General features: G+C 34.8%; 4 protein-coding genes across 9 annotated transcripts; 3 read left to right on the forward strand and 1 right to left on the reverse strand.

The window, feature by feature from the left end:
* The first annotated feature begins 351 nt into the window (after positions 1 to 351).
* On the forward strand, positions 352 to 5,097 carry LOC114714589 (probable mitochondrial adenine nucleotide transporter BTL3). The gene is made up of 4 exons (XM_028899330.1): positions 352 to 1,331; positions 1,916 to 2,219; positions 2,985 to 3,452; positions 4,483 to 5,097. Exons 1-4 carry the CDS (start codon positions 904 to 906, stop codon positions 4,549 to 4,551), a joined length of 1,269 nt encoding a protein of 422 aa, XP_028755163.1. The 5' UTR covers positions 352 to 903; the 3' UTR covers positions 4,552 to 5,097.
* A 1,877-nt stretch (positions 5,098 to 6,974) lies between these two features.
* On the reverse strand, positions 6,975 to 12,497 carry LOC114714602 (ubiquitin carboxyl-terminal hydrolase 4-like). 3 transcript variants are annotated; one of them, XM_028899347.1, is made up of 7 exons: positions 12,423 to 12,497; positions 12,027 to 12,268; positions 10,610 to 10,726; positions 9,866 to 9,964; positions 8,772 to 8,957; positions 8,283 to 8,464; positions 6,975 to 7,764 (listed from the first exon to the last, which is right to left on the reverse strand). In XM_028899347.1, the coding sequence occupies exons 2-7, from the start codon at positions 12,141 to 12,143 to the stop codon at positions 7,359 to 7,361; spliced, it is 1,107 nt and encodes a 368-aa protein (XP_028755180.1). In that variant the 5' UTR covers positions 12,144 to 12,268; positions 12,423 to 12,497; the 3' UTR covers positions 6,975 to 7,358. The 3 variants fall into 3 exon arrangements, with proteins under 3 accessions (XP_028755180.1, XP_028755181.1, XP_028755182.1); XM_028899348.1 differs by having other exon boundaries at positions 12,419 to 12,451; XM_028899349.1 differs by lacking the exons at positions 10,610 to 10,726; positions 12,423 to 12,497 and having other exon boundaries at positions 12,027 to 12,408.
* A 3,561-nt stretch (positions 12,498 to 16,058) lies between these two features.
* LOC114714600 (50S ribosomal protein L29, chloroplastic-like) lies at positions 16,059 to 18,937 on the forward strand. Its single transcript, XM_028899345.1, has 2 exons — positions 16,059 to 16,469; positions 18,551 to 18,937. The coding sequence occupies exons 1-2, from the start codon at positions 16,143 to 16,145 to the stop codon at positions 18,722 to 18,724; spliced, it is 501 nt and encodes a 166-aa protein (XP_028755178.1). The 5' UTR covers positions 16,059 to 16,142; the 3' UTR covers positions 18,725 to 18,937.
* Positions 18,938 to 21,577: 2,640 nt separating this feature from the next.
* On the forward strand, positions 21,578 to 27,068 carry LOC114714599 (tubulin-folding cofactor C-like). Of its 4 annotated transcripts, XM_028899341.1 has the most exons (3): positions 21,578 to 21,650; positions 25,147 to 25,334; positions 25,797 to 27,068. In XM_028899341.1, exon 3 carries the CDS (start codon positions 25,945 to 25,947, stop codon positions 27,010 to 27,012), a length of 1,068 nt encoding a protein of 355 aa, XP_028755174.1. In that variant the 5' UTR covers positions 21,578 to 21,650; positions 25,147 to 25,334; positions 25,797 to 25,944; the 3' UTR covers positions 27,013 to 27,068. The 4 variants fall into 4 exon arrangements, with proteins under 4 accessions (XP_028755174.1, XP_028755176.1, XP_028755175.1 ...); XM_028899343.1 differs by lacking the exon at positions 25,147 to 25,334 and having other exon boundaries at positions 21,609 to 21,650; XM_028899342.1 differs by lacking the exon at positions 25,147 to 25,334 and having other exon boundaries at positions 21,635 to 21,654.
* The last annotated feature ends 823 nt before the right edge of the window (positions 27,069 to 27,891 follow it).

A 27,891-nucleotide genomic window follows, 5' to 3' on the forward strand; every position in this document is an offset into this window, starting at 1 on the left:
TATTTTTATGATCTACCCTCTTATAAGACACATTTCTGATTATTTTATGTATTTTTCATAATATTAAGAGGGATTAATTTGATTAATTAAGAGAGTCAACTTCATTTAATAATAGATATATTTAAAATATTAAACTACTTTCTTTTTGCCACAAATTAAAATAATTTAATTTAGAGATATTGAATATATTAACTAAGAATAATTAGTTAAAAGTGTTTTATAACAGTAAACTGGTGTTCTTGATATATTTGTGGGAGTAATAATTAATTATTAATTATTAATTAATTTTATAAAAAGTGGTAATGTATTATACGCACGTGTTTTTTTTTTTTTGGCCCTTTCGTCAGATTCCACGGCATCCACGCGAAATGCAAAACTCGTTCAAATCTGACGCGGTCCTTCGCATGGAACTCAACGCAGCGGGGTCGGTGGCTTAGAAATGGACCATCCTCCGAAAAAGGAAGAACAGTGCTTAAGGGGTTTGGTGGAGGGTGGGTTGTATTGCAGAGGGAGCCGCTTAGCCTCTTGAATGCCACGCAACTACCTAGATATGAATGTTAGGAAGTAGGAAGGTCGAATAATTATGCAGTTTTGTGCATTTGAATATTACTCCACTACATCCGTCCACTTTCCCAGCTCGAACTGACGATGACACAGAGCAATGCGGGCTTCGGCGGGCAAAGCTATGCAAGAATCTTCAATTAAAATTCCTCTTGTCATTCTCACTTTACCCAAACCGGCAAATCCTATTCCGTCTTGTTATTTTTGTCTTTCGGCCTTCAAGAAAATGTGAAATCTCCATGTTGTGCCGCTTCAAGCTTCGGTCGCTTCTGACCAAACCAACCAGACCAATCGCTCTCTTAGTTCGGATCTAATTCCTGTAAAAATTAATCACTTAATACAATGGCCCATCTGATCAAAACCGAACCTTGTGATTTATTCTGTCCTGGGGGCTTGTTCCTCGATATTGATTCAGCTCATGCGTCGTTTATTTCGTTGATATCGCCCAAAACTTATTCTGAAGCGGAAAGGGTTTCGTGTTTTTCATGGGGACGCAGAAGAACGGTGAGTTTCGAAATATTTAGGCGGGAAAGGAGAGCTTCGGGCACAGTGGGTGGGGGGTTTTTGTCGTTGAGCTTGTCCATAAACGGAAGCGAAGGGGATCAGAGCTATGTTCGAGAATCGCAAGAAATTCTGGGCCAGCATGAGGGTAAAATTTCGGACAGGTCCGATGGATGTAAAGAGAAGGAGAATGTTCAGATGAAGGGAGCGGGTGCTATGAATGTGACTAGGCATCTGTGGGCGGGAGCTGTGGCTGCTATGGTTTCAAGGTTTGGATTTTTTAGTATGTCTAATATTTGGAATAACGAACGATTAGTTCATGTGACGTGCTATTCTTTTCTTCTTCCATTCTCGTGACTAATTTTTCCTTTTAATTTCATCTTTCGAATGACATACCTTTGCTTTTGTCTTCTTTGCCTGGTAATTGCTGTCACTTCGTGGTTTGCCTTCATTTCAGGTGGCGACAATGATATCTTTCTCTTCTTTGTTCGGTTTTGTAAGGATTGGAAAAAGTTATATTTTCATTTTAGATTGATAAAAGAATGTTCATGATGTGTCGCCTTATCATTTTGACAATTTCAGAACTCCTTTTCTTTCATGTTGGGTCAGCTCCAAGAAATTCATGAGGTCGGTACTGTGAATTAGGAATTCACATAAATTCAACATGCCGTTCTCCTCTGCCGTTCTAAGTTTTATATAGATCCCTTTTAGTTTCAAATGGTTGCTATGGCAGAGAACTTCTAAATGCTTTAGCTATATCTGTCACTTTGCTGCACAATTTGAATTCAGTTACCCATCTTTATTTCTTTTTGCATCACAAATTTATTGGCCAACATGCTTTTTGTTGTTTCAGGACATTTGTAGCGCCTCTTGAGAGACTTAAGCTGGAATACATAGTTCGTGGTGAACAGAAAAACCTATTTGAGCTCATTAAGGAAATTGCAACTTCTCAAGGGTTGAAAGGCTTCTGGAAAGGGAATTTCGTAAATATTCTACGGACAGCACCCTTTAAAGCTATAAATTTTTATGCTTATGATACTTATAGAAATCATCTGTTAAGGATTTCTGGAAACGAAGAAACCACAAATTTTGAGAGATTTGTTGCGGGTGCTGCTGCAGGGATTACAGCTACCTTGCTCTGCCTACCTATGGACACTGTAAGTAGCAATCTAAGACTGTTAATCTTTCTCTTATAACTTTCTTTCTGTGTTAATCTGTTGTTGTATGTTCTTATATCTAGTTTGATGTAAAGCAGGTGGCTTATGCAATGCATGTAGAGTTTATATTACCAGTTTGCTGCAATTATAAACATCCTATCTTTTGAGTATTAATTTACAAAATGCCTATATAGTTTTCAATCCTAATCTTCGTTTAATTAATTTAGCTTGGACTATTGACATGATAGCTCAATTGACAATGCTGTATGGGGCTTTTCTCTTTTTTGCCACTCCTGTTGGCTTCCCATCTCTCTTCACATCAATTTACTCAATCCTTTGGTTCTTGCACTTAATTTTCAAAACAATTTAGAGTTCTTTAGAGCCTATAACAAGTGCTTCCTAACATATAGGAGTTGTAAATATGTCTTTGCCCATCACTGTTGCTTTGTTACCTTGATTTATTGTCCTCCAGGTCCAGGATGCTTTCTAATTGTACTTCTGTGATTTTTAACGTGCTATATTTCTTTTAATTTTTCTGGTGATTCAGAACATAATAATAGTCATGAGCTATAAAACATTTTAAGGAAAGAAAAGGCACTGGCTGGAGAACATAATTTTTGGTATACGTCTCTAGTGTATCACTAGGATCATAAAAAGGCATTCTCAAGCATTTCATGTTATTCCTTCTCGGAACAGTTTTCTCAATTAAGTGTGATTTTTGGTTCTATTACGTTTCAATTTTATTCTGAGAGTGACGCTTTTCAGATCAGGACGGTAATGGTTGCACCTGGTGGTGAGGCCTTGGGAGGTGTGGTTGGTGCCTTCCGGCACATGATAAGAACTGAAGGCTTCTTTTCTCTCTACAAGGGTTTGGTACCCTCCATTGTCAGCATGGCACCTTCCGGTGCCGTATTTTATGGTGTTTATGACATATTAAAGTCGGCATATCTGCATTCACCTGAAGGAAGGAAAAGGATCCAACATATGAAAGAACAAGCTCAAGAGCTCAATGCTTTGGAACAATTGGAATTGGGACCCATTAGAACTCTAATATATGGTGCTATTGCTGGTTGTGCAGCTGAAGCTGCTACATATCCCTTTGAAGTTGTTAGAAGACAGCTTCAAATGCAAGTTCGGGCAACAAGAATGAATGCACTGGCAACTTGTGTCAAGATTGTTGAACAGGGTGGTGTTCCAGCTCTCTATGCTGGATTGATTCCCAGCTTGTTGCAGGTATGATCTGTGTTCCTGATTTTATCTTTTGAAAAATACACGTCAAATTTCAGTCCATTGGTAAAATAAGAACTGGACACATTGTGATTTTTTTTCCCCCCTCTCTCCCTTTGGGGTTAACTGAGGGCAGTTACTCTAGTTATGTAGCTCTTGTTTGAACCTGCACATCGTAGGCAATAAGGTCAGGCAACAGCAGAGTTTGGTTTAAAAATGAGTTTTCAAACTGACATGAACAGATGTGTTTTTGAGAATTCTAAGGCTCCTTAGTTATTTTGACACCTTTTGGATTTGCTCATGAACTTCGCAAACGTCTGAAACTAATTGGCTTACTGTTCTAAAGTGATATTCACTGATAGAAGTATTGATTTGATTGGTACCAAAGTATATTTTTAAGTCAGAAGTTAGGCGAACATGTAGGACCTCTATGCGACTCAAGGAGGATGCTATTAGGGCATAAAATTGGGCAAGATTGCAACACCTCTTGAAGCCGATGTGTCCTTTTCTTTGTTTTTGATCCCCCTGTCTAGTTGGCCAGGTCATGACTAGTGATCGTCATCTACTTCGGGTCTCTGGAATGTTTCAATGAGATTAGGTTAGACTGAATCCGTTGGTTGAAGATTATTCAGTATTTGAGCTTGAATATAAGACTAGAGTAGCTAACTACAATTTCCCCTTTCAGAAGACAATAATATTTGAGTAAATTTATGATTCAGTCCCTCAAGGACTTAGCCACATGCATTCTTGTTCACTGAAGATATCAAGAGTCAAATTCTCAAACCTGTTCATGCCAAGCAAAGAACCCCATTTTTTTCAAGTCTAAGATATAGTGAAACTTCAGTGCATAAACTGTGTATAAATTAGGATTATCACCAAAACATTCCCAAGTCCAAGGTCCATGACATGATCTGTACCTCCTTATTGTCTCCATCCTTTTCTAATTTTCATCATTTATGTGTAGTACTTAAAGAATTGCAAATTTAGTTTCAGTACAAAGTTCTGACATAGCCTCTTCAATTGGATGACTCTTCAGGTGTTACCATCAGCCGCCATTAGTTATTTTGTTTACGAGTTCATGAAGATAGTTCTCAAAGTAGAATAGACGATAATGACAGCAACTCAATGCCAGATATTAGTGGAGGATGAGAATATCTTTCTCCTTTAGACATTTTTCCTTTTGGAGGCGGAACTGCTGATGTATGGGATGAGGAATGGGGCATGTCTCGCACAAAAAAGTATTGATATTTTCTCTTAACAATTTGATATAATTTGAATAAACAGAAGAGGGAAGAAACATCCATGTTCTGTCAGTTTGAAGAGAAATAAGAAAAGAGATCCCTCTCCAATTTAGTGTCAGCTCGATGGAGACTTTTTTTTTCTTCTCAATGGAGTTTGAGTGTCCTTAGAATTTGTCCCCTTTACACTTCAACCGGTAACTTGTATCTGTTCTGCAACAACAAATGCAGAAGTTATTCGTTTATACTTGTAGCATTTGACATCTGTGTTTAATTTTAGGGTCATTAGTGTATTGGTAATATGTGATGATGCAGTGTTGGAACTTTTGGCTCGGACCTGAGGTTCTAGCTATTCATGTTTTGTTAACTTTTATTCCTGTTCAGTTACCTTGGGATGTAATGCCGAAAATTATACAGACACGTGCATGTTGATAAGAGCTGGCTCGTAGTAAGTTGAAGACCATGCGGGTGAGGTCGGTCCTAAAAGGGCTACCTCTTGGTGGGTTAACAGTTAGCCGAGCTGAGCCTATTAGGGAGCCCGTGAACCTCCATCTTTTTTTTTAACAACTTTTTTACATGTATTTATATAATTAAATTAATCTCAAAACTTAAAATATAAACATATAATTCATTTTTAATAGTTATTTTATTAATATAAAAATGATAAAACAATAAAGAAAGTGAAAAATTAAATTTAGAATCAAAGTTTCTAGCAAAATATGAAGGTGTATTAAACTGAGTAAAAATGATCCTTTTTCTTATTAAAATTAAAATAAAATTATAAAAAAAATTTTAAAAGAAAAAACAAGTATCTCATGAGTTGGCATTTACGGGCTAGGCCGTGACCCAACTCGTTTTGTGGGTTAAGCCAGCGGTATTATCACGTCTGAAAATGACCATTTTGCCTCTTTGTAGTAATACTGAAAAGTATTGTGATTATGTGATAAATAATAAAAAAGTAGGGTGTAAACTTTAAAGAGTTCCTTCATAATTAATGAAAGCAAAATTAGTAAATTTCTAAGAAAATGACAAGTAAGAATCTATAGAAGTATTGAGTCTCAGCTAAAATCTAGGAATGCATTATTTCCTTTCATTTAACTTAATACAAGTATAACAAATTACCCAATCTTGATATAATGTAAAATTTACATTTAACATGAAAATTCTGATAAATCAGTGTAATTCCTGCACTTTTTGTTTGAATTCTTTCGTAACTGCCTATTTATGTTATACTTCTCCGATCCTTAATATAAGACATATTTAACTAATTTGATTAGATTAAGGAAATTAAGTAAGTTAGTTAATTATAAGAAAAGTGACATTTTTCCTAAAACACCATAATCATCTTTCTTAATACCTCCTCTCCCTCTTCTACTTGATTATGGTTGAGAGAGTATCTATAGGGGTAATTTAGATAAAATTGATAAATATAAGAAATATGTCTTATATTTAGGACCAAAACCAACTCAAGAATTAGGTTCTATATTAAGGACCGGATGAGTGTTATTTATAAGCTCATTGATAATACCATTTATTTCTCATTCTATGAAATGAATGAGACATGAGAGAATGAGAAATTTTCTTTTATTATACAATTTATAAAGAGCATATGAGAAATAATGAGCAAAAATTTATGGGTTAAGATACACCTAACATCTCAAAGTGTTTTGTAATACATCCAGCACGTTAAAATATTTTTTAGGTGCATCTATAAAATATTATTTTTGTCCTGATGTTGGATACACAAAATATTTTTAGATGCTAAATGCATCTCAACAAAATATTTTACTGTACTAGATGCATATAAAAAGAATATTTTAGATTACTAAATACACCACAAAATACGTTAAGATATTGGATGTACTAAAAAATATTTCAGGATGTTAAACGCACTTTAACCATAATACATTAATGTTCTTTAGTTTGGGATCAAACGTTTTGATAGATCCCTGCTTGTAGTCTTCTCCATTCATCACTCGCCCCTTCTACTATCTATCATAAAATTCATTAGAATTACGTATGGCTCCGCTATCCATAATAGAACACGATGGCAACACGGTGTCACAAAAAAAAGATACATATGATAATTGTATCTTATCTCTGCCATATCATTGCAGTAGAGATAGAACCAAATTTTTGCAAGTCATAATCCATCGTTAGAGTTAAATGCTTTTCTATGACTCCTTGTCCACTCTCCGAAATGCTAAACTTTGTTCATTCAGACCTACCAGGTAATAGCTTTTACAATACACGAGCCTTGAGAAATAAATAGGCCAGTTAATCAATTTTCTTGTTCAACTAACCAGTCTGGTCCAATTTTTATCACAAGTTATAACCAATTCCCAGTTACATTCTGATTCCAAACATTGTCCAAAAACAACATTGGCAGCAATGTGTATGAGCTGTTCAAATCATATGTACCACGCTTTCAACTCTTATTGTGAAAACAAAAAAGGATGGTGTACTTCCACAGATCACTGTACAAGCCGAACACCTTAGTATACATTTCCAAAACCCGTATCTTGTGAAGGACAACGGCTTCTCCAACAGGTTGAAGGGAAAAAGGTCATTTTTCTTTTCTTTTTTTTTTCTTTTTAAAAAAGAACAGAGAAAATATATGGAAGGAAAAGTTCAAAATGATTTGATGTACCTAAATGTTGTCGAGCTCCTCTGCCTAGTTCCCGTTTCCAGAGCCAAGGCTCTCATAGAACAAAATGTACCCATGGTCTGTGTTACTGGAATACTCCTGTGCTGAGCCAAAGAATGTCTGCACAGCAGATTCATCGATCATCTCAACATTTTCATCATCAAAAAATAACCAGTGGTTATGACTTTTCACGAGGCTGACATAATGTCCGTGGTTAGGCCCACTGCCAACATGAACCACCACTGCAAATAGGGAATACTCAACATCTGCATCTTCCACAGTGTTGCCCAGCTTCAGCTCGAGAGGAAAGACAACCCTGTAAGACAGCTTCTTGTTTCGACCCAGTTGTTCAATGTACTTGAACCGCTTAAGATGGATGACCAATATGTGAGGTGGTTTCTTTATTTTCATCCTTTTCTGAGCTTCTTGCAAACTAATATCATAATAAAGTTGTATCAGATATGAATGGAAATGAAGAACACTTGTACACACCATTGACCTAAAGGGCAATAAAATAACTTTAAGACGCCAGAAGGAAAAATGTCAGTTATCAAGTCAAGAAGATCCTGGTATGCATTCTCTAACAACACCAGTCACAGCCATAAACCAGATTGCAACAAACACAACAGTATTTTAAGTATGTCTAAGTAAAAGCTGCAGCATTACTGCTAATATTATAAAACATATAGCAATGTATCCATTCTGTATGAAAAGTAGATCAAATCATCAAATTAACCATAAACTAAATTCAATATTGCAGTAATTCAACATTGATGCTACATCTTCACAGATATTTCATTTCATTCTTGCAAACAAGCAGCAAAATAGTTGTAATTGATCCTTTGCCTTCTCAGAGTACTCAAGGAACCATTTAACAGTTAATGTCATAAACGTATTATGAGTGTAAGGTATGAAAAACAAAAATAGGGCACATAAGTAAAAGCTATTCACCTGCAGCACTTGTCACAAAAAAATTTGTCTTCAGCATTTAGAGTCTCAGTGGAGCTGAAGTTTTTCAAACAGCTTGTGATCGAACTGTTCTGCTCAATATCAAGGCTCAAGTCAAAAAATGTTTCATCCCTAGCTGTCACTGTTTCACAACGTAAGCACCTTGTCTCATTGGTGAGTATGCCCTGATCAGATCAGTTTACAATTATTATTTGTCAGAAGTAGGAGAACAACTTATTTTGTGGCCACTGAAGAGAAGGTATTTCCCAATCAAGGAAGACTACTACACGCGCACACGTGCATAGAATAATAGAGACCCAGAATAGAATAACGGATAGCATGATTATTTCCACAAAATTACTGGTCAAAACCACTGCGAAAAGAGAACAGAAAATGTGATTTGATCCAATTTATCAATTGCCATTTATGCTCCCATGTTTTGCCACAAGCTACATGCTAATATGAAAACATTACATTGGTAGAGATGGTCACCTGAAAATTTTTGTGCACCCATGTAACTAAAGGTTCCTTTTTAGTGCCATTAGCTAAACCGTTCTTAGGTACATTTCCAGGATCAGAAGGGGGTGAGGTCTCTTGATCACTTTTTGCAGCCTGTGCCTCTTTCTCCAAAATGTCCACAAGTTCATTTAACAAAAAGTTCAAGAATTCGTGTGCATCCTAGCAAAAAAAGAAGAAAGAGAAGATCCATGTCGACAAAATGCAGAAACATAATATAACCAACACTAAATTCGGCTAAACAGACAAAATAAACAAATAATGCAAGATAAAGTGAAACAGAAAGTTATGAAGAAAAAGCTATCCACTGATATTAGGGGCAAAAAAGATATCCACTGACCAACTGGAGAAAAACAACCTCATTGGGATGTACATTTTGTCATAACTCAAAAAACAACCTTACTCAATCATTTCTGTGAAATAAACATCTAACATTGGTCTCCCCCCCCCCCCCCCAAAAAAAAAAAGGCCAAAGAACCACAACGCTAATCATCATTTGGCATGTAGGAGTAGGACCAACATTTTTAGATGTCTTTACATGCTTTAAGTGGTATGTATGACTTGGCAAAAAAAAAAAAAGAAGCAGAAAATATTCCAATGGGCGCGCGCACGTAACAGTCAATGAAAATGGCAATTAACACGCACACATTTTCAATCCAATAGGCATGCACACACATATATATCACATACTCCTATTCTTTATTTTCCTTCCTTTTTAAAAGAAATAGAGTGGAAATATTAAAACAATAACACTTCAACTAATGATCCGCAAACTGAGCATTTAGTACTTCCCAACTTTGCCTCATGGAAACCTTAAACACAGATCATAGCATCTAAAGTGAGCGGCCATTATTTGAATCAGCAGCAACATAATATAAAGGGCATAACTCTATGCATACAATCTTTCCATAAGCATAGACAAACACAAAAACATTTACAATGACACAAGGCCTATAAAAGCATGTACAATAACACAATGCATATGACCCTTCCCCTCCATTGGAATTTCAAACTTCTAGAATCACCGCTTTCTTCACAGAAAGCTTCATCTTGACGAATTAAAGACATACCTGGTGCATATAGCTTCGGAAGAGTTCATTCTGTTTCTTTAACCTCTGCACAAATCGTTTGGGAGCAATGACACCTGTTTTCTTCTTCTGGGAAGTTATCTACACCCAAAGAAATAGCATATATGTTAAGCAAACAACCATGAAGGAATAATATATACACTTGGTGAGCATGACCCACGATATCATTGCAAGCGAGAGTCAAAGCACCGAACACATCAGCATGTAGAACTCCAGCTTTTGAGTGCATAATTATTCAATGTACAATAAGAAGTTTCAAATTATGACTAATATATGACTGTATGTCGGCCAATATCAGTAAAGATGACTACATTTTACCAATCCAAGAATTTGAAACTGCATGCAAGCATGATAAAATATCTCAGTTAAGTCACAAGACCCCTCACAATTTGTATTAACATGAGGCATAGCATGGCATGGCAAGAACTTCCGGAAATGATTTCAGACCCTAAGGACCCTTACCAACTGATATTTAAGACAAACGAAGACAACCGCTCAAATGCATCAAAAGTCAAGATATCAATTCTTTCGGATGATCACTGTGGCAGCAAAATCATGCCAAGTTAGGGAACCCAGAGGCTCTTTGGGAAGACAGTTCACACACCACAGATACAATTGTTGGGAACAATACAAACTCTCTAATAGTATACCATGCCTCGGTCAATTTTATATCAAGAAAAATCACGCAAATGACCACAGGAAATGTCCAAAATCTAGATTCATTACCTGAGAAAATAAGTCTGCTAAGCAAGTTAAAAGATTTTCTTCTGCATCTCCCGTGGTTTTATTATTTCCATAATACTCTAGCAATTGTTCACGAAATGGAACACAAAAGTAAAGTGCCTGAAGAAAGGGGAACAAAAGTGACTTGGTGGTGAAGAACCAGAATAAAAACCATGAAACATATAAAACACACATTTTCCAGTACTGTCAGTAAATATGTTTAATGCATTTTTATAAATGTATTCTTAGCATGGTAATGGTTTCTCTTGTGCATAAATATTACCACATTGAAATATGCACCAGAAGATTTAGGCACCATTTATTCTTATTAATTTTTTTTTTTGAATTTAAAAAAGGGTTTCCCATTTTGATACTTAGAGCACAAAAGGTTTTTTAACTCTCCCAATAAATATGCTTCCCGGAATTCGAACTTATGTTCTCCTACCAACAGCTTGTTGGTTTATTCTTATTAGTTATTACTAGAATAGAATATCAACAATGAAAAAAAATACAGAAAACCTGAAATGTTATCAGAAGAATTTTTCTTAACAAAATAACTAGACAGAGACAATATTATACATCAGAAAACTAGTAAATTAACAAGACAACTACTAGTATCTAAACAGAATTTTACAGCCTGAAGATAACCATTCAAAAGTCATAGATCATGTTAAACATGTTTCTATATATTCTACACAAAACACGTTTCATGTGTATTGGGTAGAATATGATGAATGAGTTGTATTATTTATAGTTTGTAAATAGTGTGGCTTTTAAATTTTATTATACATATTGATTTGGAGACAGTAATGATTGATTTTATCATATATTGATATACTGATGTTGATGCCTGACAGCTTCAATATTCTCGTGCCTTCTCTGATAGGCAAGCCAAATAATTATTTTTGCTATTTATTGAGCTAAGTTAAATACAGCAGAAATAAACTAGTTACATGAAATTCAGCAAGGAAAAGAAAATAGGAAACAAACAAACGTTTATTTCACAAAGTTCGACTGCATAACAAAATCAGAAGAAAAACAAACCGGGGAAATGGGGTGGGAAAAAAAGTTGATACTTCCATTGCAATAACGGAAATTCAGAAATGACTAGAAGAAAATTCACATATCAATGGTCAATCGTTATAGTATTTACTTTTCATCCCACCAAAAAAAAAAAATCATTTGTCCAGCCATGCGCTAGGCAATTTAGCTGAACAGCTCAACTTAAAGCAAAAGTTTTAACAGTGACTTCCCTTTAGTAGGATATGCAGCTGCAATATTATTTTCACAGCTCACAGGATCAGTCCATATTATCGATATCCCAGGAAACAAAAATGCAAATTCACTATCTTTCCGAAGGAATTCAATGCTTCTAATATAAACGATTTTATGCAGAACACACACAGCATAGATTGATGACCTGCAAAACGCTGTTGCAGTAACAAGTATTGCCAAAGTTCTCAAGCCCAAAGTAACGCTCGCCTTCAGGAAACTGGTCGCCAAGAGCTTTCTCGAGCTTGGAACCTGTGGCACCCATCAGCTCGTCACCGATCACAGAAACTCCGATCTTTATCTGGTTCAACTCCGCGATTCGCACGCCATCAAAGGCTCAATGACCGTTTCTCCCGCCTGCGTTTCTTCGAGTCGTTAAGATTTTATTGCCTGTGAACGTAATGGATTTCGGTTTTCTGGTGTTAGAGCGGCATCAAGGGTTTTCGTTCATTCAAGAGAGAAAGAACGAAGGAAACAGAGGAAATCACAAATGGAAGATTGATTTTACAAAATCAAAGAAACACGAGATATAAGCATTACGGACGGATTACAGACGACCCACTACTTAATCGCTGGGACATGATCCCACTTCCCACATCACGCGTGCCAAAAGCCAACTTGTATGACCTTCGAAGTTCAAGCAGATCCGCTTCAATTAAGGTAGTAACCAAGTCTAATCCAGTTTTAGTTTTAATTCAGTTGGATTAAGTTGCTACCTCCATCTAGTTTATTAATTTAAATAGGTTAAAAAAATTATTTAAATTAGTTATTTGTAATAAATAAACATATTTTGTTAAAAATATTGTTACTAATTAAATATATTAGTTAAAACTGCTATTATAAAGAGAACTATTTTAAAAATAAATGAATAAGTATGATATTTTATATTTAAGACCAAAATAAAAATTAAACAGATACAGTAATATGTAGCACCAAGACTAGCTAATGCAAAAAATTTCTTCGTTTATTTTTTAATAAAAATGTTTGGGAAAATTACACTCAGGTCCCACAGAGTACAATTAATATCAAAAAGGTCTCACGAAATCGCGAAATGATTCTGAAGTCCCCAGGGACCTGTGTGTAATTAATTATAATTGTGAAATTACCTACTTACCCCTGTTAATTTTATTGCAACAATTCGTTTACAATCTCAACAGTGGCTGTTAACAACCCGAGAAGACGTGATTGACAACCTCGGCAGTGCTCATGACAACTCACTCTGTGGAATGCCAGGGGCGTTGTTGAGGTTGTTAACCACCTCTTCTCGGGTTGTTAACAGCCACTGTTGATGTTGTAAATAGGTTCTAATTTTATTTACAATCTCAACAGTGCTGTTAACAACCCGAGAAGACGTGATTGACAACCTCGGCAGTGCTCATGACAACTCACTCTGTGGAACACCAGGGGCGTTGTTGAAGTTGTTAACCACCTCTTCTCGGGTTGTTAACAGCCACTATTGAGGTTGTAAATAGGTTCAAATTAACAGGGGTAACTACGTAATTTCACAATTAGAATTAATTACATACAGGTCCCTGGGGACTTCAGAATCATTTCGCGATTTCGAGGGACCTTTTTTATATTAATTGTGTTCTGTGGGACCTGAGTGTAATTTTCCCAAAATGTTTTACTCCCTCCATCTCCTTTTATAACAAACAATTCTGAAAATAAAAAATAAATCCTCTTTCTTTATTTGAAATTTGAAATTAGTTTTTTATTTTTATTCCATTAAATATATGTCACTTATTATCTTTCTACAATAAATTTTGAGTTAAGATGTATCTAGCATCTCAAAATATTTTTTCAAGTACATTTAGCACCTTAAAGTATTTTGTAGTATATCCGATCAGTACCCTAAAGTATTTTTCTTCCTTAAGTATATCCAACACGCTGAATCCAGTGCCTCAACGTGTTTTTTTTAGGTATATCCAGCATCCAAAAATATTTTTTGGTGCATCCAGTATCAAGACAAAACAAAAACACTTTAGGATGTTGGACGCATTTAAAAAATACTCCCCGGTACTACATGCACCACAAAATACTTCGAAATGCTAGATATATCCAAAAAAATATTTTACAGTATAAGGTATACCTTAATCTAAAAATTTTTGTTTATTATCTCTCATATACTCTCTTTACAAATAATTGTATAATAAAAAATATGTATATATCTTATATATTTATTATTTTTTAACTAATATTTTGAATTACATGATTTGATAGTTGTTTCTTATAATAAAAAAAGTGAAAAAATATAAAGTAACTATAGATAACATGACTTGTCTTTAAACTAAACAAAAAGGGTGCTTCGAAAAGATAGATTGATTTCTTATAGAGCTAAAGTGTAAATTTATTTTGAAAATTTTTATTTGAGAGTTGTGGCCATTCAAAATTTTTGTGTGTGTAAATTTTCTTCAAAAATTTAAAATCATGATAATTTTACTTCATACTATTAAAAATGTTAACAGTTAATGTTACTATTTTAACAGTTAACGTTAATCTTTTAACGCTATGAGATAAAATTATGACAATTTTAAATTTACAGAATAAATTTACATCTAAAAAAAATTTGAGTACCCGTTACTTTTGAATGAAAACTTCCAAAAATTTACACTACCCTTTCTTTAGTTGTTTATTTTCCTCCTTGTGTTTTGTGTATGATGAAAATGAAATTGTGACTATGTTTTCTTGTTCCTTATTGCAAGTCATGTAAAAAATTATTCCTCAAGTCTTAAATATAAAAAATATTTATTAGTATAATTTATATTAAAAATGAGTGTTATATTTAAAACTAAAAAAAAGTATTAAATGAGGTTATCAATAAGATTAATTAAATACATGGAAGTGGGGCTGTAGGAGGTCTAGAAGTTGGGAATGAGCATTAGGTAAATGTATCATGTGTTGTTATTTTCGGGGCATACCATCTTTGAATAGAAAGGAATTAATTGTGTCTTCTTTCCAATTGTAGGTTATGGCCCAGAAATGTGCTAAAGCTTAGTCTTATCTTCCTATGAAATTGATATTGGTTGAAATAATATTTTTTGGTCGACAAGTTGAAATAAATTGTTTAAGAACTTGCAATTTGTATAGATTCCTAGTTTTTATACATGTTTGCATATGTTTTGTCATTATAAAGGCTTTTAAGTGGATACATAGAAGCAATTCATAGAAGCACTTCCTAGAATGTGAGTATTAAAACTATGGACGACATATACTGAAAATATAAAAAATATTAAAAATTAAGTTAAAGAATTTTAATTGAAGCTGGAAATCATTATTTTTTTTAAAATTTTAAAATTTCAAGATTATTAATTGTCATTAGTATTTTCAGAGTGTTTTTAAATATATTTTTTATATTATCAACTGATTAGACAAATCAATGTAAAATTTACTGAGTTAGATCTCAATTGGACTTGGCAAAAAAAAAAAAATCTCAATTGGACAAGTGAATGAAAAAAACAGATTCTCAAACCTAAATGAATCAAAAGAAAAATCCTAATAAAAGTATATTTAACCCTCTTTTAAAATAAATAAGGGATAAGAAAAGAGAATAAAATAGAAAAGTAATATTTTATGTGAGAAATAGAACAAAAAATTATGAATATTGAATTTAAAAAATTCAAAAAATAACAGCCACATATCTTGGTCCAAAGAGAACTTTCAAATATAATATTCATTATTCGTTTTTTCAAAAAAAAAAAAAAGGAAAATACTTTCATCAATCTCATGCGCAGTTCGATCATTTTCTCCTTATCCAACTTCAAGCACCTAAGCACTTGATTGACTGCCCAAAAGGTCAGACGCAATACTAGCTACTGTACTTGATATAAAATTTTATTTAATTTTTATTTTAATTTTAAATATAAGATTCTAATTTATTTTGTTTCTTATATTTATGTATTTTTTTTAAAGTAGTCCTTCTAACAATAGTAATTCTAACTAATATATTTGATTAGCAAGGATATTTTAAGAAAGGCGACACCTATTTATTACAAGTAACTAACTTAACTTCTTTTCTTAATCTCCTCAAATTAGTTAATTAGTTCTTATAATTAGGACGAGAGAGAGTACCGAAGAAGGAAGGTTAAATTGGGTCGATTGTGTAGTTTTTGCCTTACTCTGGGGTAAATTGTAATTTGAACAAACCTGGACACGAAATTGTAATGCACCAAAAGATGAGGAAGGTGGTCTGAGACTGGTCTTATCCGCATCCCCTGCGCTTTGCTAACGTAGAGCAGGAACAGCGAGGAGATAGGAGGGAGAGAAAATGTTGAATTCTTTAGGTTCACCCACAACTATATGCTGCCTTCCAAAAGCATGTTCTGGAATTCCGAAATCTTCCTTCAATGGCATTCAACTTCGCGGCATCCGCTCAATTCAACCATGTCTTCAGATGAAATCGTATCGACATCCTTCTTCTACAGTAGTAATGATGGCAAAGAGAGAGGAGGAATTGAAGGAAATTAGAGCTAAAACCGCTGAAGAAATCAACGAAGAGGTTACTGATCTTAAGGGCGAGCTTCTCATGCTTCGGCTCCAGAAATCTGCTCGGAACGAGTTCAAGTCCAGCGAGTTCCGTCGGATGCGCAAGAGGGTATTGCTTTTTTCTATCTGTTTAATAGTTTGTTAGTTCAGGGAAAATGCTAAATAATTTTATGGTTTTTCTTATCCTCTTTGTGAATTGAAGACCTCCCTAGTCGCACACATGTAGTTTTTTGAACAATAAGATAGGATATTAATTGAGTACGCCGACTAAAAATTAAATTCCTCGTAAAGTTGATAACTTGATATTAGGAAGCAATGGTGGATTTTTGCCTTCTTCGAACTAGAAATTTTAATGGCTTTTCTTCTCCCAAAAAAAAAAAGAAGCAATTGGGGAATTTTCGCCTAACTTCTTCAAATTTCGTTTTCTTTCAAGCATATCGAGGATGCTCACGAAAGATTCTAATTTTTTAAATCAAGTGTAACCGATGGGTATAGAGTAGGCAACTCCCCTCTACTTATGGTAACTATTGGCACGTGAGTGATCCTGTCGCATGCATGCAAGGACATCCCCAGTTGAGTTTCATTCATTCATTCATTTATTTTTAAGGAGACTATTTAATCACAAGGTCATGATGCAAATTTTTACAATGTTTTGTCAGTGGTCCTAGTTTGATTTCATGGTTTAAAGATGAAACTATGCTCACTATCTTGAATTGGTAATGGGTGAAGTTATTTATATGGCAGAAGGACCTTCATATCACATTGACGCATCCATAGTTATGGGCTTATGGCTTATTACTCTGCATCATCTCTTGTGGCTTTCAGCCCTCTGTATTAGATTCTGAAAGGGAGGGGGAAAGATAGAAGACAGGTGACAACCACCGAAATAGGAGTTTTACTCACATGATGATGAAACTCTACCATCTTATTAATACCCAATAGGCGCTTCACACCAAGCATACTCAGTTCTTAGACATTGAGCCGACTAAGGGAAGGAAGAACAACAAGGAAGGAAAATCCGTTCTCTGACTTTCTGGAGGTTAGAGGCTCTCCTCAGCCAAATCCAGAACTCTTGCCTACCTCTTTTCTCTCGTTCTCACACCCAAAATACCCTCAACTCCCACTCCATTCTCTCTCTGCAGCTCATGCATAGTTACTACCCGTCAGAGTTAGTTATCTTGGAAGACCTCACCACTCACCCCATCCTCTTCCTTTTCATTTGTATTATTTCTGCTATATATCTGAGTGACCTGTGTCCCATTATCAAGATTGGGATCATTGGTAATCAATGATGCTCTGAGAACTTCCACATGTTTTTAGGTGCCATAACTCAGAGATGCTCTGTACAAGAGGAATAGTCACAGCCATCCTCAAACTTGCTTAAAACTTGGTGCATTTGATGTGTCTAGCACTTGATGAATGGACTCCTGGGTGTGTTCTCATAACCTGCTGTAATGTGTTACCGCAGCATCCAGTGTATGTATGTCATTATTACCCATTTGGCCTTGTTATGCTGCAAAAGATTGATGTCTTTATTATATTCTGTGCCACCCCTCTTGAATTTGAGTGGTCTCTGCCCTTCTTATGATTTACTCAGCTGAGCTGTTATAGGTCAATCTCATAATCTTTTATTTTTATATTTTATTCTTCAAGTTATAATCAACTTAGTGTCTAATGCTATCAAAATCACTATTTACCAGAAGTGAGCACAATGTTTAGATTATCTTGAAGTAAAGACCTCTTGCTGCTTTCTGTCTCTTGCTTGCACTTCTGGTTTTCTGATGTGGAGGGAAAGTTGGCAATGTCAAGTGTACAATTCACAATAGAATCCATGTATCCTGACATTCTTAGTTCTATCTTGATATTCTGACCTCCTCCATATACCCAAGAGCAAAGGGAATATGATTCCCTGAACTTGTATCCCTGTGTGTGTGTCCGCATTCTACAAGAATTGATTAGATCATTCTCTGACTTGTCCATCTTCTCTCTGTCTGATCTTAAAATGAGAAGGAAGTGGCCAATCGCATACCTTTATATATGTAGTAATGAGAGGTCTGATCTGCCGTGAAGCAAATTCCCAAGGGACCTAAATGGGTTTACCAGCAGTTCCTTTGGGTTCTGCATTATGGTCACTTCCTATCTCTTTGTTGGTAGTTTTAAACCACTGATGTGAAATACTGACATCTACAGATTGCTCGCATGCTTACTGTGAAGCGGGAAAGGGAGATTGAGAAGGGAATCGGCAAGAGGTTATCTAGGAAACTTGATCGGAAATGGAAGAAAAGTATTGTCCCCAGGCCACCTCCCTCTTTAAAGAAACTGCAGGAGGAAGAAGCAGCTGAAGAAGCTGAAAAATCTGCATGAGCCAACACATTAGTATTTTAATTACTTCCAGCGTTGTAGTTTTGTGTATTAAAATTATTGCTCAATTATCATTATTTCTTTTGGTGGATACTGCTAAGTAGTATATAGTATCTTGTTGGTAGTCTGATATGTGTTCCTTCCGTACATGAGGTTCGTTTCCCCAGATTTGGGTAACAAATATTATAACCCGAGGGCCAAATTGCATTTGAGATTATAGTGTTGTCTATATATAAAGAGGCCGTTTGGTAGCTGAAAAGGATGAGAATGGAATGGATTAAAGAAATAAAGAAAATAAAATGACAAAAATGCGGCGGAAGATAGGTCAACAAGGTTCATGAGAGGAGTACTTTAGTTCACAAGGTCCGTAATTCCTGAGGTCTGGGAGGGTATGGTGATTTTCACATTTGTGGTACCGAGATTTCCCACAGGAAGGAAAGATGATGCCAAGATGAATGTGCAATCAGCTCAAACAGAAAATCTATTTTTGTTTTTATTTTTTAATTCAGTTTATTCTTATCCTTTTCAGCAACCAAATGAGCCCTAAATGCTTAATTTATCATGTCAATTTCATATTTGCAATTTGCAACATTGTATTCCAATAATACACTTTCTAGCAATTGGGGGTTTTTTCGTGTCCCATTTGATCACCTGCTACCTCTAAATCGGGAGGTGGTTGTTGATGAGAAGAGATGAGCTTTATTTTGCTCTATGCGTAGTCTTTCCTTTGTAAAATATATTGGTCCACTTTTCATTCAAAAACAAAATAATAATAAAGCTTTAATGTATATGAAGTTGTGTCATGTATAATATTTTATTTAATAAAAGATCAAAATGGCATAAAATAAAATAAAATATTATAAATATAGTTTACACAATAATAAATGAAATAGGGCAAATATATACTCAAGTGAAAAAAAAAGAAAATGGAAGGAGAATCAATGCTAGCTTTGATAATGGAGAAAGATGGTAGCATGATGTTACCATGTTATTTAAAAAAAAAAAAGATTGTAGCATGAAGAGCATAATTGTCAGGTTTTTTTTTTTTTTTTTTTTTGCTAAAGAGGTAATTTTTGATAATGGGTGAAGCGAATCAACTGTTTGCTCATGCAAAATAGTACTCCTCCGGTTCTTAATATAAGACCTATTTAATTAATTTGATTAGATTAAGGAACTTAGGTAAATTAGTTAATTATAAGAAAAGTGACATATTTTTCCTAAAATACCATAATCATTTTTCTTAATACCCTCTCTCCCTCTTCTACTTGATTATAGTTGATGGAGTATCTATAGGGATAATCTAGAAAAAATTGATAAATATGAGAAATGAGTCTTATATTTAAGACCAAAACTAATTCGAGAATTAAGTTCTATATTAAGGACCGGAGGTGTAGTATATTTAAGAGAATCTTTGCTCCTGTGACATCAGATTCAACAATCCAACTGAACGCTACCTCCGGTCCTAAATAAAATGAAAATTATATACACACACTCATGTGATTCTATTTTTAGAGCTCTTATAACCTATTTCGCAAAAACAAAAATCTTAAATTTTATTAAATTTTTTTAAAATATAATCATTTTTAACTTTATTCCTATTTAAACAATTATCTGATTCTATTTTTAGAGCTCTTATAACCTATTTCAGAAAAAAAATTTAATTTTGTTAAATTTTTTTAAAATATAATAATTTTTTAACTTTATTTCTATTTAATATATACATTTTTTTTAAAATATTTATTTCTATTTAATATATACATTTTTTAAAAAACTATTTACAATATAATAAATAAAAAACAGAATAATACATTCATATTAAAAATTTGGTGAAATGATTTACAAATAGGATAAAAAAATTATTTGCCAGTCTTACTACTAGAGGAAAATATATATTATATAAAAATAAAAGTTGGCAAAAAATATTAACGCAAGCAAGCACTAGCGGATCCATTTTTCTTCGTCCACCAACAAGCATTCCCCCGCTTGGTCGACCTCGCCGTCGGACGCCGCCGTTGTCAGCCCTCCGTTGTCACAGCCCTGATGTATACGTGTGAAAGGTTGGTTAGTAAGTGTTTTTTTTTTTTTTTTAAAAATTATTGTAGCCCAACAATAAGGGGAGCCTATATTTGAGTTTCTTTTTACCAAAATTACATAATTTAAATTATTTAAAGCCCTTGAATAATTGAAACATGTGGGGAATAATTATTTGAGGATTGGATATTGGAGTGAATTAACGGGAATAATTACTTCTAAAAAATAGAAGTTCTAAGTTCAAATTAATTTTTGGGCTTAGAAAATATTATTATTATTATTTTTCCCCAAAACAAAGTGAAATTATATGGGGTCATATTGAATCCAATAAATATAAAAGAATTATTATATGAAAGGGGGTTTTTTAAAAAATAAATATGACAATTTTCTTGATTAGGAATTTCCCAAATAATTAATTATTGAATTTATTTCTAATTTGATCAAGGAGAATACCAAAATATAGTCTGAGATAAAAGAGCAAGAAGAGCCCATTTTGGGCCCAATTTGTGGGAAAGTGGTGTCGTTTTTGTGGCCATCTTGTGGGATGTCATTGTTATGATGTTTTACTGGGCTTTGGTTTTAGCCAGCAGAGGATTAGAAACAAAATCCGAAAGAGCGAAAGGGGAGGGAAATTTCGGGAACCGGGGGGGTTGCAGCGTACCAAATTCACCGGCGACCTGTATACAAGGTTGCCATCCGTTGCTCTGTCCTCCTCGCCTTTCTTTCACTCATTATTCATCTCCCTTGATCGCTGCCTCTTCCTCGTTCCTGCATCATCAACTTGTCTCCTTCATTTTTCTGTTTTGTATCTCATGGTGGTGCATGCTATCCGCGTGGTTTAAGCAAGGAATTGGGAATACGGTTTAATGGAAGATGGTGGGGGGGCTGTCCGATTGAGGTAGGTAAATATCCTTTGCATGTTTTGGTTTCTTTTCAAATTATGATTTCTCTCCGTTGCAAGTTGGGCCTGGTTAACGAATTGAGGCAGAAAATTTTGTGAGGTTGATGGGTTAGTTGAGATTTGTGCGATTGATGATTTATGGACTGCCATGATTTTTATTTAATTTTGTACTGAATGCATGCGCCCAAGTTGTTTGACGAATTGTATGATGGATAGAAATGATTTATTGTGAGGTATAACGATGAAGAATGTGTACTAAATTGAACCAGAGGCAAGTATTCTCTATAATAATAAAGCGTCTTGGTTGAAAAAGGAATGTATGAATTGAATTGGTTTAAATTTAAGATTGTCCGAGGGTTATGAGTTGAATCGTGGAATGCGCTTGAAGTGTTTGTTTAATGTTTAAGAGAAGAATTGGATTGGGAGGCTAGTAAAATTTGCCAGAAAGCTAAGGCTTGTGCTATGGAGGGGCGAAAGGAACTTAATGAAAGTTTAAGTTCTTTAAGTTCATGAAGGGGATGGTGAGACACTCATGGCTGACAAAATGCTTCGCGGAGAGGGAAAGTAGAAGATGTTATATTTCAAACTCATGGCATTCGGCTGCTTAGCTAATATTTAAGGGTGATAAAACTCAATCGTTATTCGCATTTGTAACTTTATTATTTGTAGAAAAAGAAAAAGGGGTTAAGATTCAAGTTCTCTTACTATATTAAATTGTTGCAAATTGAGGATTAAGATGGTGTATCTTGGCTGCCAAAATCATCGTGCTAAATGGCTTATGTGGCATATTATTGTTCATGATTGTAAGAGTAAAGAATAAGGATTATCTTGAAGTATAATGAAAGTGTGAGTAGCATCCCATAAACAGGATTTTATAAATGATATTTTCTTATTTGTTTTATTGTTATTTAGTACCCCCTATTTTTCAAGTATTGTTTCATCAAAACAACTTCATTTCATTTGTACCATTATTCGTTTTTATTTGTTCGATATTGTAAATTTCTTTTTTTTTTCCCCATCTTGAAATGCTCTTGTTTGAGTTATTATTACTCGAAAAAATGATTTTTGTTCGTCGATGGAATTTGAGGAAAATATTTGGGATTTTATGAACTTTCATGCTGGGGTCTTTTGTTATGATATATTCTTTTTACATGTTTTCGATGATAGAAAAGATTCTTGTTTATTGATGATAAATTGGCCCCATGCATGCTTGAAAATGATTTTTGTGAGGGTTGAATACAGAACGCTGGTTGCTAATAGCAGTACTATTAGCCCTTAGTGTGCCATGGTAATATTGGGCTCGCTTGTTATTCATGGTTTCGGCTGCGCTTGTCATTTGTGGGCGTTGTCCCTGCGCTTGTTTCGTAGCTTTAGCTACCCTTGTACTTGTGGCTTCAGTCGTGCTTCTTGGTTACCTACCCACTCTATCCCCATGCCTCTTCGTTCTGTTGAAATCCTCCATTGAAAAATGTTTTTCAACACTATTCGTGATTTGATTTAAAAAAAACGCCTTATAAAGTTTTGTATATTGAAAATGTTTTATATTTATAGATATTCCATGTTTTAATGATTTTTTCACAAGGCAATTGTAAACCGGTCAGTTACCTTGTTGTATTTGTACAAGTTATTATTTTAGGATTTGTTTTATCTTATTCTTATTAATGGGATGCTATTCACTAGTAAAATTTATTTTGGCCTTAGATAGCACTGCTAACCTTGCACCTTCAACCAAATAGGAGGGGGGAAAAAACTCTCATTACTGATCAAAGCTTAAAACAACTGCTAATTGATGTAAAACTAAGTTGCATTTATGTAGTTATTTATTTATGGGTTTTAGATCCTCCACATAATCTATGGGCAGACCCTTGCTTGTATTTATTATTCTAAATATATGAATATATGTTCGTATTGTTGTTGAGGGGAGCTCCCTATTTTGTGTTGTGCCTGCGAGTTATTTGCAGAGTTCTACTAATGGCCTTGTATTTTGATTACAAGAGATCTATTCTATATGAATGGTATTGTAATTATTATGGCAACTGTTTATTCATATGTTTTAAGGCTTTAGGAATATGAGTTCTCTCATATTCTGTGCTGGTCACCCCTGAATTTTTGGGGTGTGACATCCGTGGTTGTTTTTCTGCAAGTATTGAAGAAGGTTCAAACCCTAAGGCTTTGTCTGCTCCCAAAATCCAATGAGATTGATTTGTTCATTCTGGCTCTGAATCTATATTTGAATTTGTGCCCCTCGTCATCTGTTCCCAGCGTGTTTGTCTCCGCTGTGTCGGATGCCGTCAGACTGTTTGTTGCTTTGTTTTAAAATTTTCATTTTAATTTGTCTTTGAATATAGTCATTGTAATCGTTTGAGCATTGATGCTTTTGAATAAAGATTGAGGTTGATTTTTTTAGAAGAACTTTGATTTCTACTTTTTACTTCAGTGGTGTGTAATCGGCTGCTTCTTCCCTCTTCATTTTGATTGCTAGTGACTTATATGCTTTGGTTTGTTTTTTGCCAGGTTGGATTTGTTGTATGTTGGCATTCCGTCTGTTAATCTCTTTATATTATCATCCGTTTAGAGAATTCTTAAGGTATTTGTGATGGTGATCTGGTGAATGACTTGACTTGTGTTGTGTTTGGCAATCTAGAAGCTTGAGTTTGAATTATCATTCTTCAGTGGCTTGGTGGAGTTGCCTGAATTAATTGGTTTACAAAGGCATCTTCGTTGAAGTATCTGGAACAAAAATTAGAAGGGCATTATATCAACCATGCATATTTCAAAGATTTCAGTTGGTGCTGATGCGCCTACTGAGTGTAACGTAGTTCCACCTATGATTAGGTTTATAAGAATGAGTATGAAGTTATTTAGTTGATCTTATGTTTATAAGATATGCTGTTAGTTGTTTGTTTGTTTCAGGTTTATTCTCATGCTTATAAATTGATCCGTTAGTCATTTTTAATTGCTATTTAGCTTTGCGATATTTATTAATATTATTTAGTTTTAACAATGATCTTGTTTTGACACAAAATAGTGAAGAAATGAGATTTATTAGAAATTGCAAAGAACTTTGCATGTTTCGTTTCTGCCTTTATGGACACTGCTTGAGATTAGAAATGGTATGGTACGGAACTGCAACCCATTCAAGGTCTAACTCAAAGGGGTGCTTAAATAACCTCAATGGTCTGGCAACCTGAAAGACTGAGCCCAGCCTGATGTGGTATCAGGTTCATCTGGGCTGGGCTGTCCTTGAGTAGCCCGGAAGCAAAGCCTAGCCCGAATGAACAACTGGTCTAGCCCTATCTGTGTGAAAGCCTAGGGAGGACCATATAAATGTTTGAATCCTTTGCACATCTAAGCAAAAATACAAACCCTGCATCTACTGAAATGCATTTTTAGCCATTGGTGGCTCAATGCTTATGCAAATCTCGGTTATTTATTCCATTTAAATCATCAATCTATTTTCCCTTCATATCACTGTCTCCTTCCTTTCTTATAGGTCTTATCTTCTTAGTTCATTGAACCAGAAGAAAGGCTGCTTCACTCGTCTCCTTTGTGCTACAGATAGTGTACTTCTTGGTCTCGTCCTATATGCTCTATCTTATGCCCTTGCTGGTCTTCTCTCCTCCCTGCGGTCTTCTATTTGTAGTTGAAAGCCTCATTGTTTGAAGCCATTCTTCTCCTCAGGTTAGATTGATTGAAATACAAATAATTGGGGTTGATATTTTGCAAGATTGGTGCATTGGATTTCAGATCAGTTAATTTGTTTTAATGTTAGTTCTTGGTGAGAATCAACTTGTATATGTATTTGTTACAAAGGCACGCTTGCCCTTCTAGATCCAAAGTGCTTAGTATGCTTTGGTTACTCAATATTTGGTTGATGTAAATGCTATAGAATTAGTATTTGCTTGACAAGACATTTGTCACTGAAGGCACTGATATAAACGGGAGTCGTAATTTTTTATTATACTCTTCATGTTTATGTTACATGTTTAGTAAAATGCTTTTAATTCAATATGTATGTCCGAGGTGTCGAGTAATTTAATTTGTGCTCCTTATTTGAATCTGTTATTTTTATCCATGCTAACTATTGATGCTTTATTCAACTAAGGATAGTAATATCTGTTATTATATTTTTGTAACTTGTAGTTAACAGGCATCAGGAGAAAACTGGATAGAAGCAGTCAGGAGAGAACCAAACATCACCAGACTTACTGGTGCCCTTTGGGTGGGCACTTCAGTCTCCTGTTGCTTTAAAGATTCTTCGACTCTCCTGTATCTTCACAAGTTGCAAGTGATGGATGAGAATGAAAATCCCACAAACGTCCCAGAAACAGAATACTCTGACCCAGATCTTCAGAGGAAGCACTCATTAATGCTTGAGCGCCTCTCAAACCGTCACCAGAATCGTTTGGATAACTCCCGCCGATCTGAATCTGGATCATCTTCTTTTGAATCCACTTCATCCTTTTTTTCACGCTTTTCTGAAATGAAGTGCTCCATTGAGTCTCGGCTAGCTGATTGCCAAACTGCTCCCTCTGATCCAGCTCAACTCAAGTTTCACTTCGAAAAAATATCTGCATCTATTTCTGATCTAGAGAAACTTGTTGCTGAAAACTCATATTTCTTGCCATCCTATGATGTTCGATCCTCACTCAAAACTGTTTCGGATTTGAAACAAAGCCTTGAGAGTTTGAATTCCCAACTTGTTCCAAAAAAGAAATTTGCATTTAAGAACAAAGGAAACAAGAAAGAATCTGGTGTTGCAGAATTGAAAGAGCCTCCTCCTTCAAAGTGCACTGATGATTCACCAGAGAAAAAGAGACTTACCTTGTGGGATTCGCCAGGATTTAGAGGCAAAGTAGGTCAGGTTTTGTTCGAGGAGTTTAGGGGATCAGAAGTTGGAGAATTCACAATTTCAGACCTTGATTCTTGTGAAGTTAGATTAATTGGTTGTTTAAGGGCGCTTTTTATTCATAGGCTGAAGAATTGCCAGGTTTATGTAGGGCCTGTAATGGGTTCAATTCTTATTGAGGAAGTTGAGGGATGCATCTTTGTGATGGCATCACATCAAATTAGGATTCATCATGCCAAAAGAAGTGATTTTTACTTGAGAGTTAGGAGCCGACCCATAATTGAGGATTCTAGTAGTGTGAGGTTTTCACCATATTGTCTGACTTACGAAGGGATTGAAGAAGATCTTCAGCATGCTAGTCTTGATAATGAGACTGGAAATTGGGCAAATGTGGATGACTTCAAGTGGTTGCGTGCAACACAATCTCCAAATTGGTCAATATTGCCGGAGAATCAGAGGATTAAGATTGTTGATATATCAACTCAGGAGATTAAAAACAACAACACTTGAGTTCTATGCATGTCTCATAGCATGCCAAAGTGTTCAAGATTGTGTCTTTTTTGTTAAGGGCTCGTTCAGTTCGGTTATATGTCAGGTTTGTTATTTCTGATACTTGATCATGCATTAATGTAATTTGGTAATAGCCATAATCACTAGATTCAATATACCTCATTTCCCTGCTCTTTACTGTTATGTTGAAAGCGAGCATGGTAAAAATCTTCCATGCGGCCATTTGCATGGATGATAATCTGGGTATTCACTTAATGTGTTATTTTAGTTTTGGCGCTCTAAGTAAATGATTCCTTGCTACTTAATCATCAAAGCTCTAATTGTTTCATGATTCCTTCAATTGATATCTTTATTTTCAAACGCACCACCTCATATTGAAAAGAAAATCGAGTGAGTTTGGACAGTATGTAGTGTGTTAAAATTTAATTTTAAGATGTCTGGGAATGGGGCAACAACAATTGAAGTCTTAAATGACTAAATGAGACTAGTTGTACGTCAAGAATCAATTTTATCAAATATATTTAGCAGTCTGCCATTATATACATCATTAATCCATTATTCCATAGAGTTCAATGTTGTTTGCAAAGACATGGTATTTTCACCGTATATCAGCAATCACTTGGTCCCCTGCTATTTTGTTCTTTGAATACCTTGGTCCTAAAGAGCAAAAGTTCAAAATATTTTCTCTTTGCTCCACTGCTATATATTTCTACAGGATAATATACTTAGGAAATTACTTTTGTTTGGTTTTGCATTTCTCTGTCCAAATCTGATGTCGATTAGAAGTTTTGAGTATAGGCATCTTAAATCATACCTGTGCTGCCTATGTTTTCTTGAGCTACAAAGAGATGATGTGGCAACATATTGGGGTCACGATGA

This window comes from Neltuma alba, unplaced genomic scaffold (genome assembly GCF_004799145.2).
Source record: "Neltuma alba isolate B1F8T4 unplaced genomic scaffold, ASM479914v2 tig00011513_pilon, whole genome shotgun sequence".
NCBI classification, from domain to species: Eukaryota; Viridiplantae; Streptophyta; class Magnoliopsida; order Fabales; family Fabaceae; genus Neltuma; species Neltuma alba.

What these genes read in the sequence shown, in the direction of transcription:
- LOC114714589 (XM_028899330.1), top strand. Translation starts at nt 904, where the DNA reads ATGGCCCATCTGATCAAAACCGAACCTTGTGATTTATTCTGTCCTGGG. An exon ending in GTGGCTGCTATGGTTTCAAG is followed by an intron (nt 1,332 to 1,915) that starts GTTTGGATTTTT and finishes TTGTTGTTTCAG; the next exon opens with GACATTTGTAGCGCCTCTTG. An exon ending in TGATTCCCAGCTTGTTGCAG is followed by an intron (nt 3,453 to 4,482) that starts GTATGATCTGTG and finishes ATGACTCTTCAG; the next exon opens with GTGTTACCATCAGCCGCCAT.
- LOC114714602 (XM_028899347.1), bottom strand. Translation starts at nt 12,143, where the DNA reads ATGGGTGCCACAGGTTCCAAGCTCGAGAAAGCTCTTGGCGACCAGTTT. An exon ending in GGGTGCACAAAAATTTTCAG is followed by an intron (nt 8,465 to 8,771) that starts GTGACCATCTCT and finishes TGATCTGATCAG; the next exon opens with GGCATACTCACCAATGAGAC. An exon ending in TTTTGTGACAAGTGCTGCAG is followed by an intron (nt 7,765 to 8,282) that starts GTGAATAGCTTT and finishes TTATGATATTAG; the next exon opens with TTTGCAAGAAGCTCAGAAAA.
- LOC114714600 (XM_028899345.1), top strand. Translation starts at nt 16,143, where the DNA reads ATGTTGAATTCTTTAGGTTCACCCACAACTATATGCTGCCTTCCAAAA. An exon ending in TCCGTCGGATGCGCAAGAGG is followed by an intron (nt 16,470 to 18,550) that starts GTATTGCTTTTT and finishes TGACATCTACAG; the next exon opens with ATTGCTCGCATGCTTACTGT.
- LOC114714599 (XM_028899341.1), top strand. Translation starts at nt 25,945, where the DNA reads ATGGATGAGAATGAAAATCCCACAAACGTCCCAGAAACAGAATACTCT.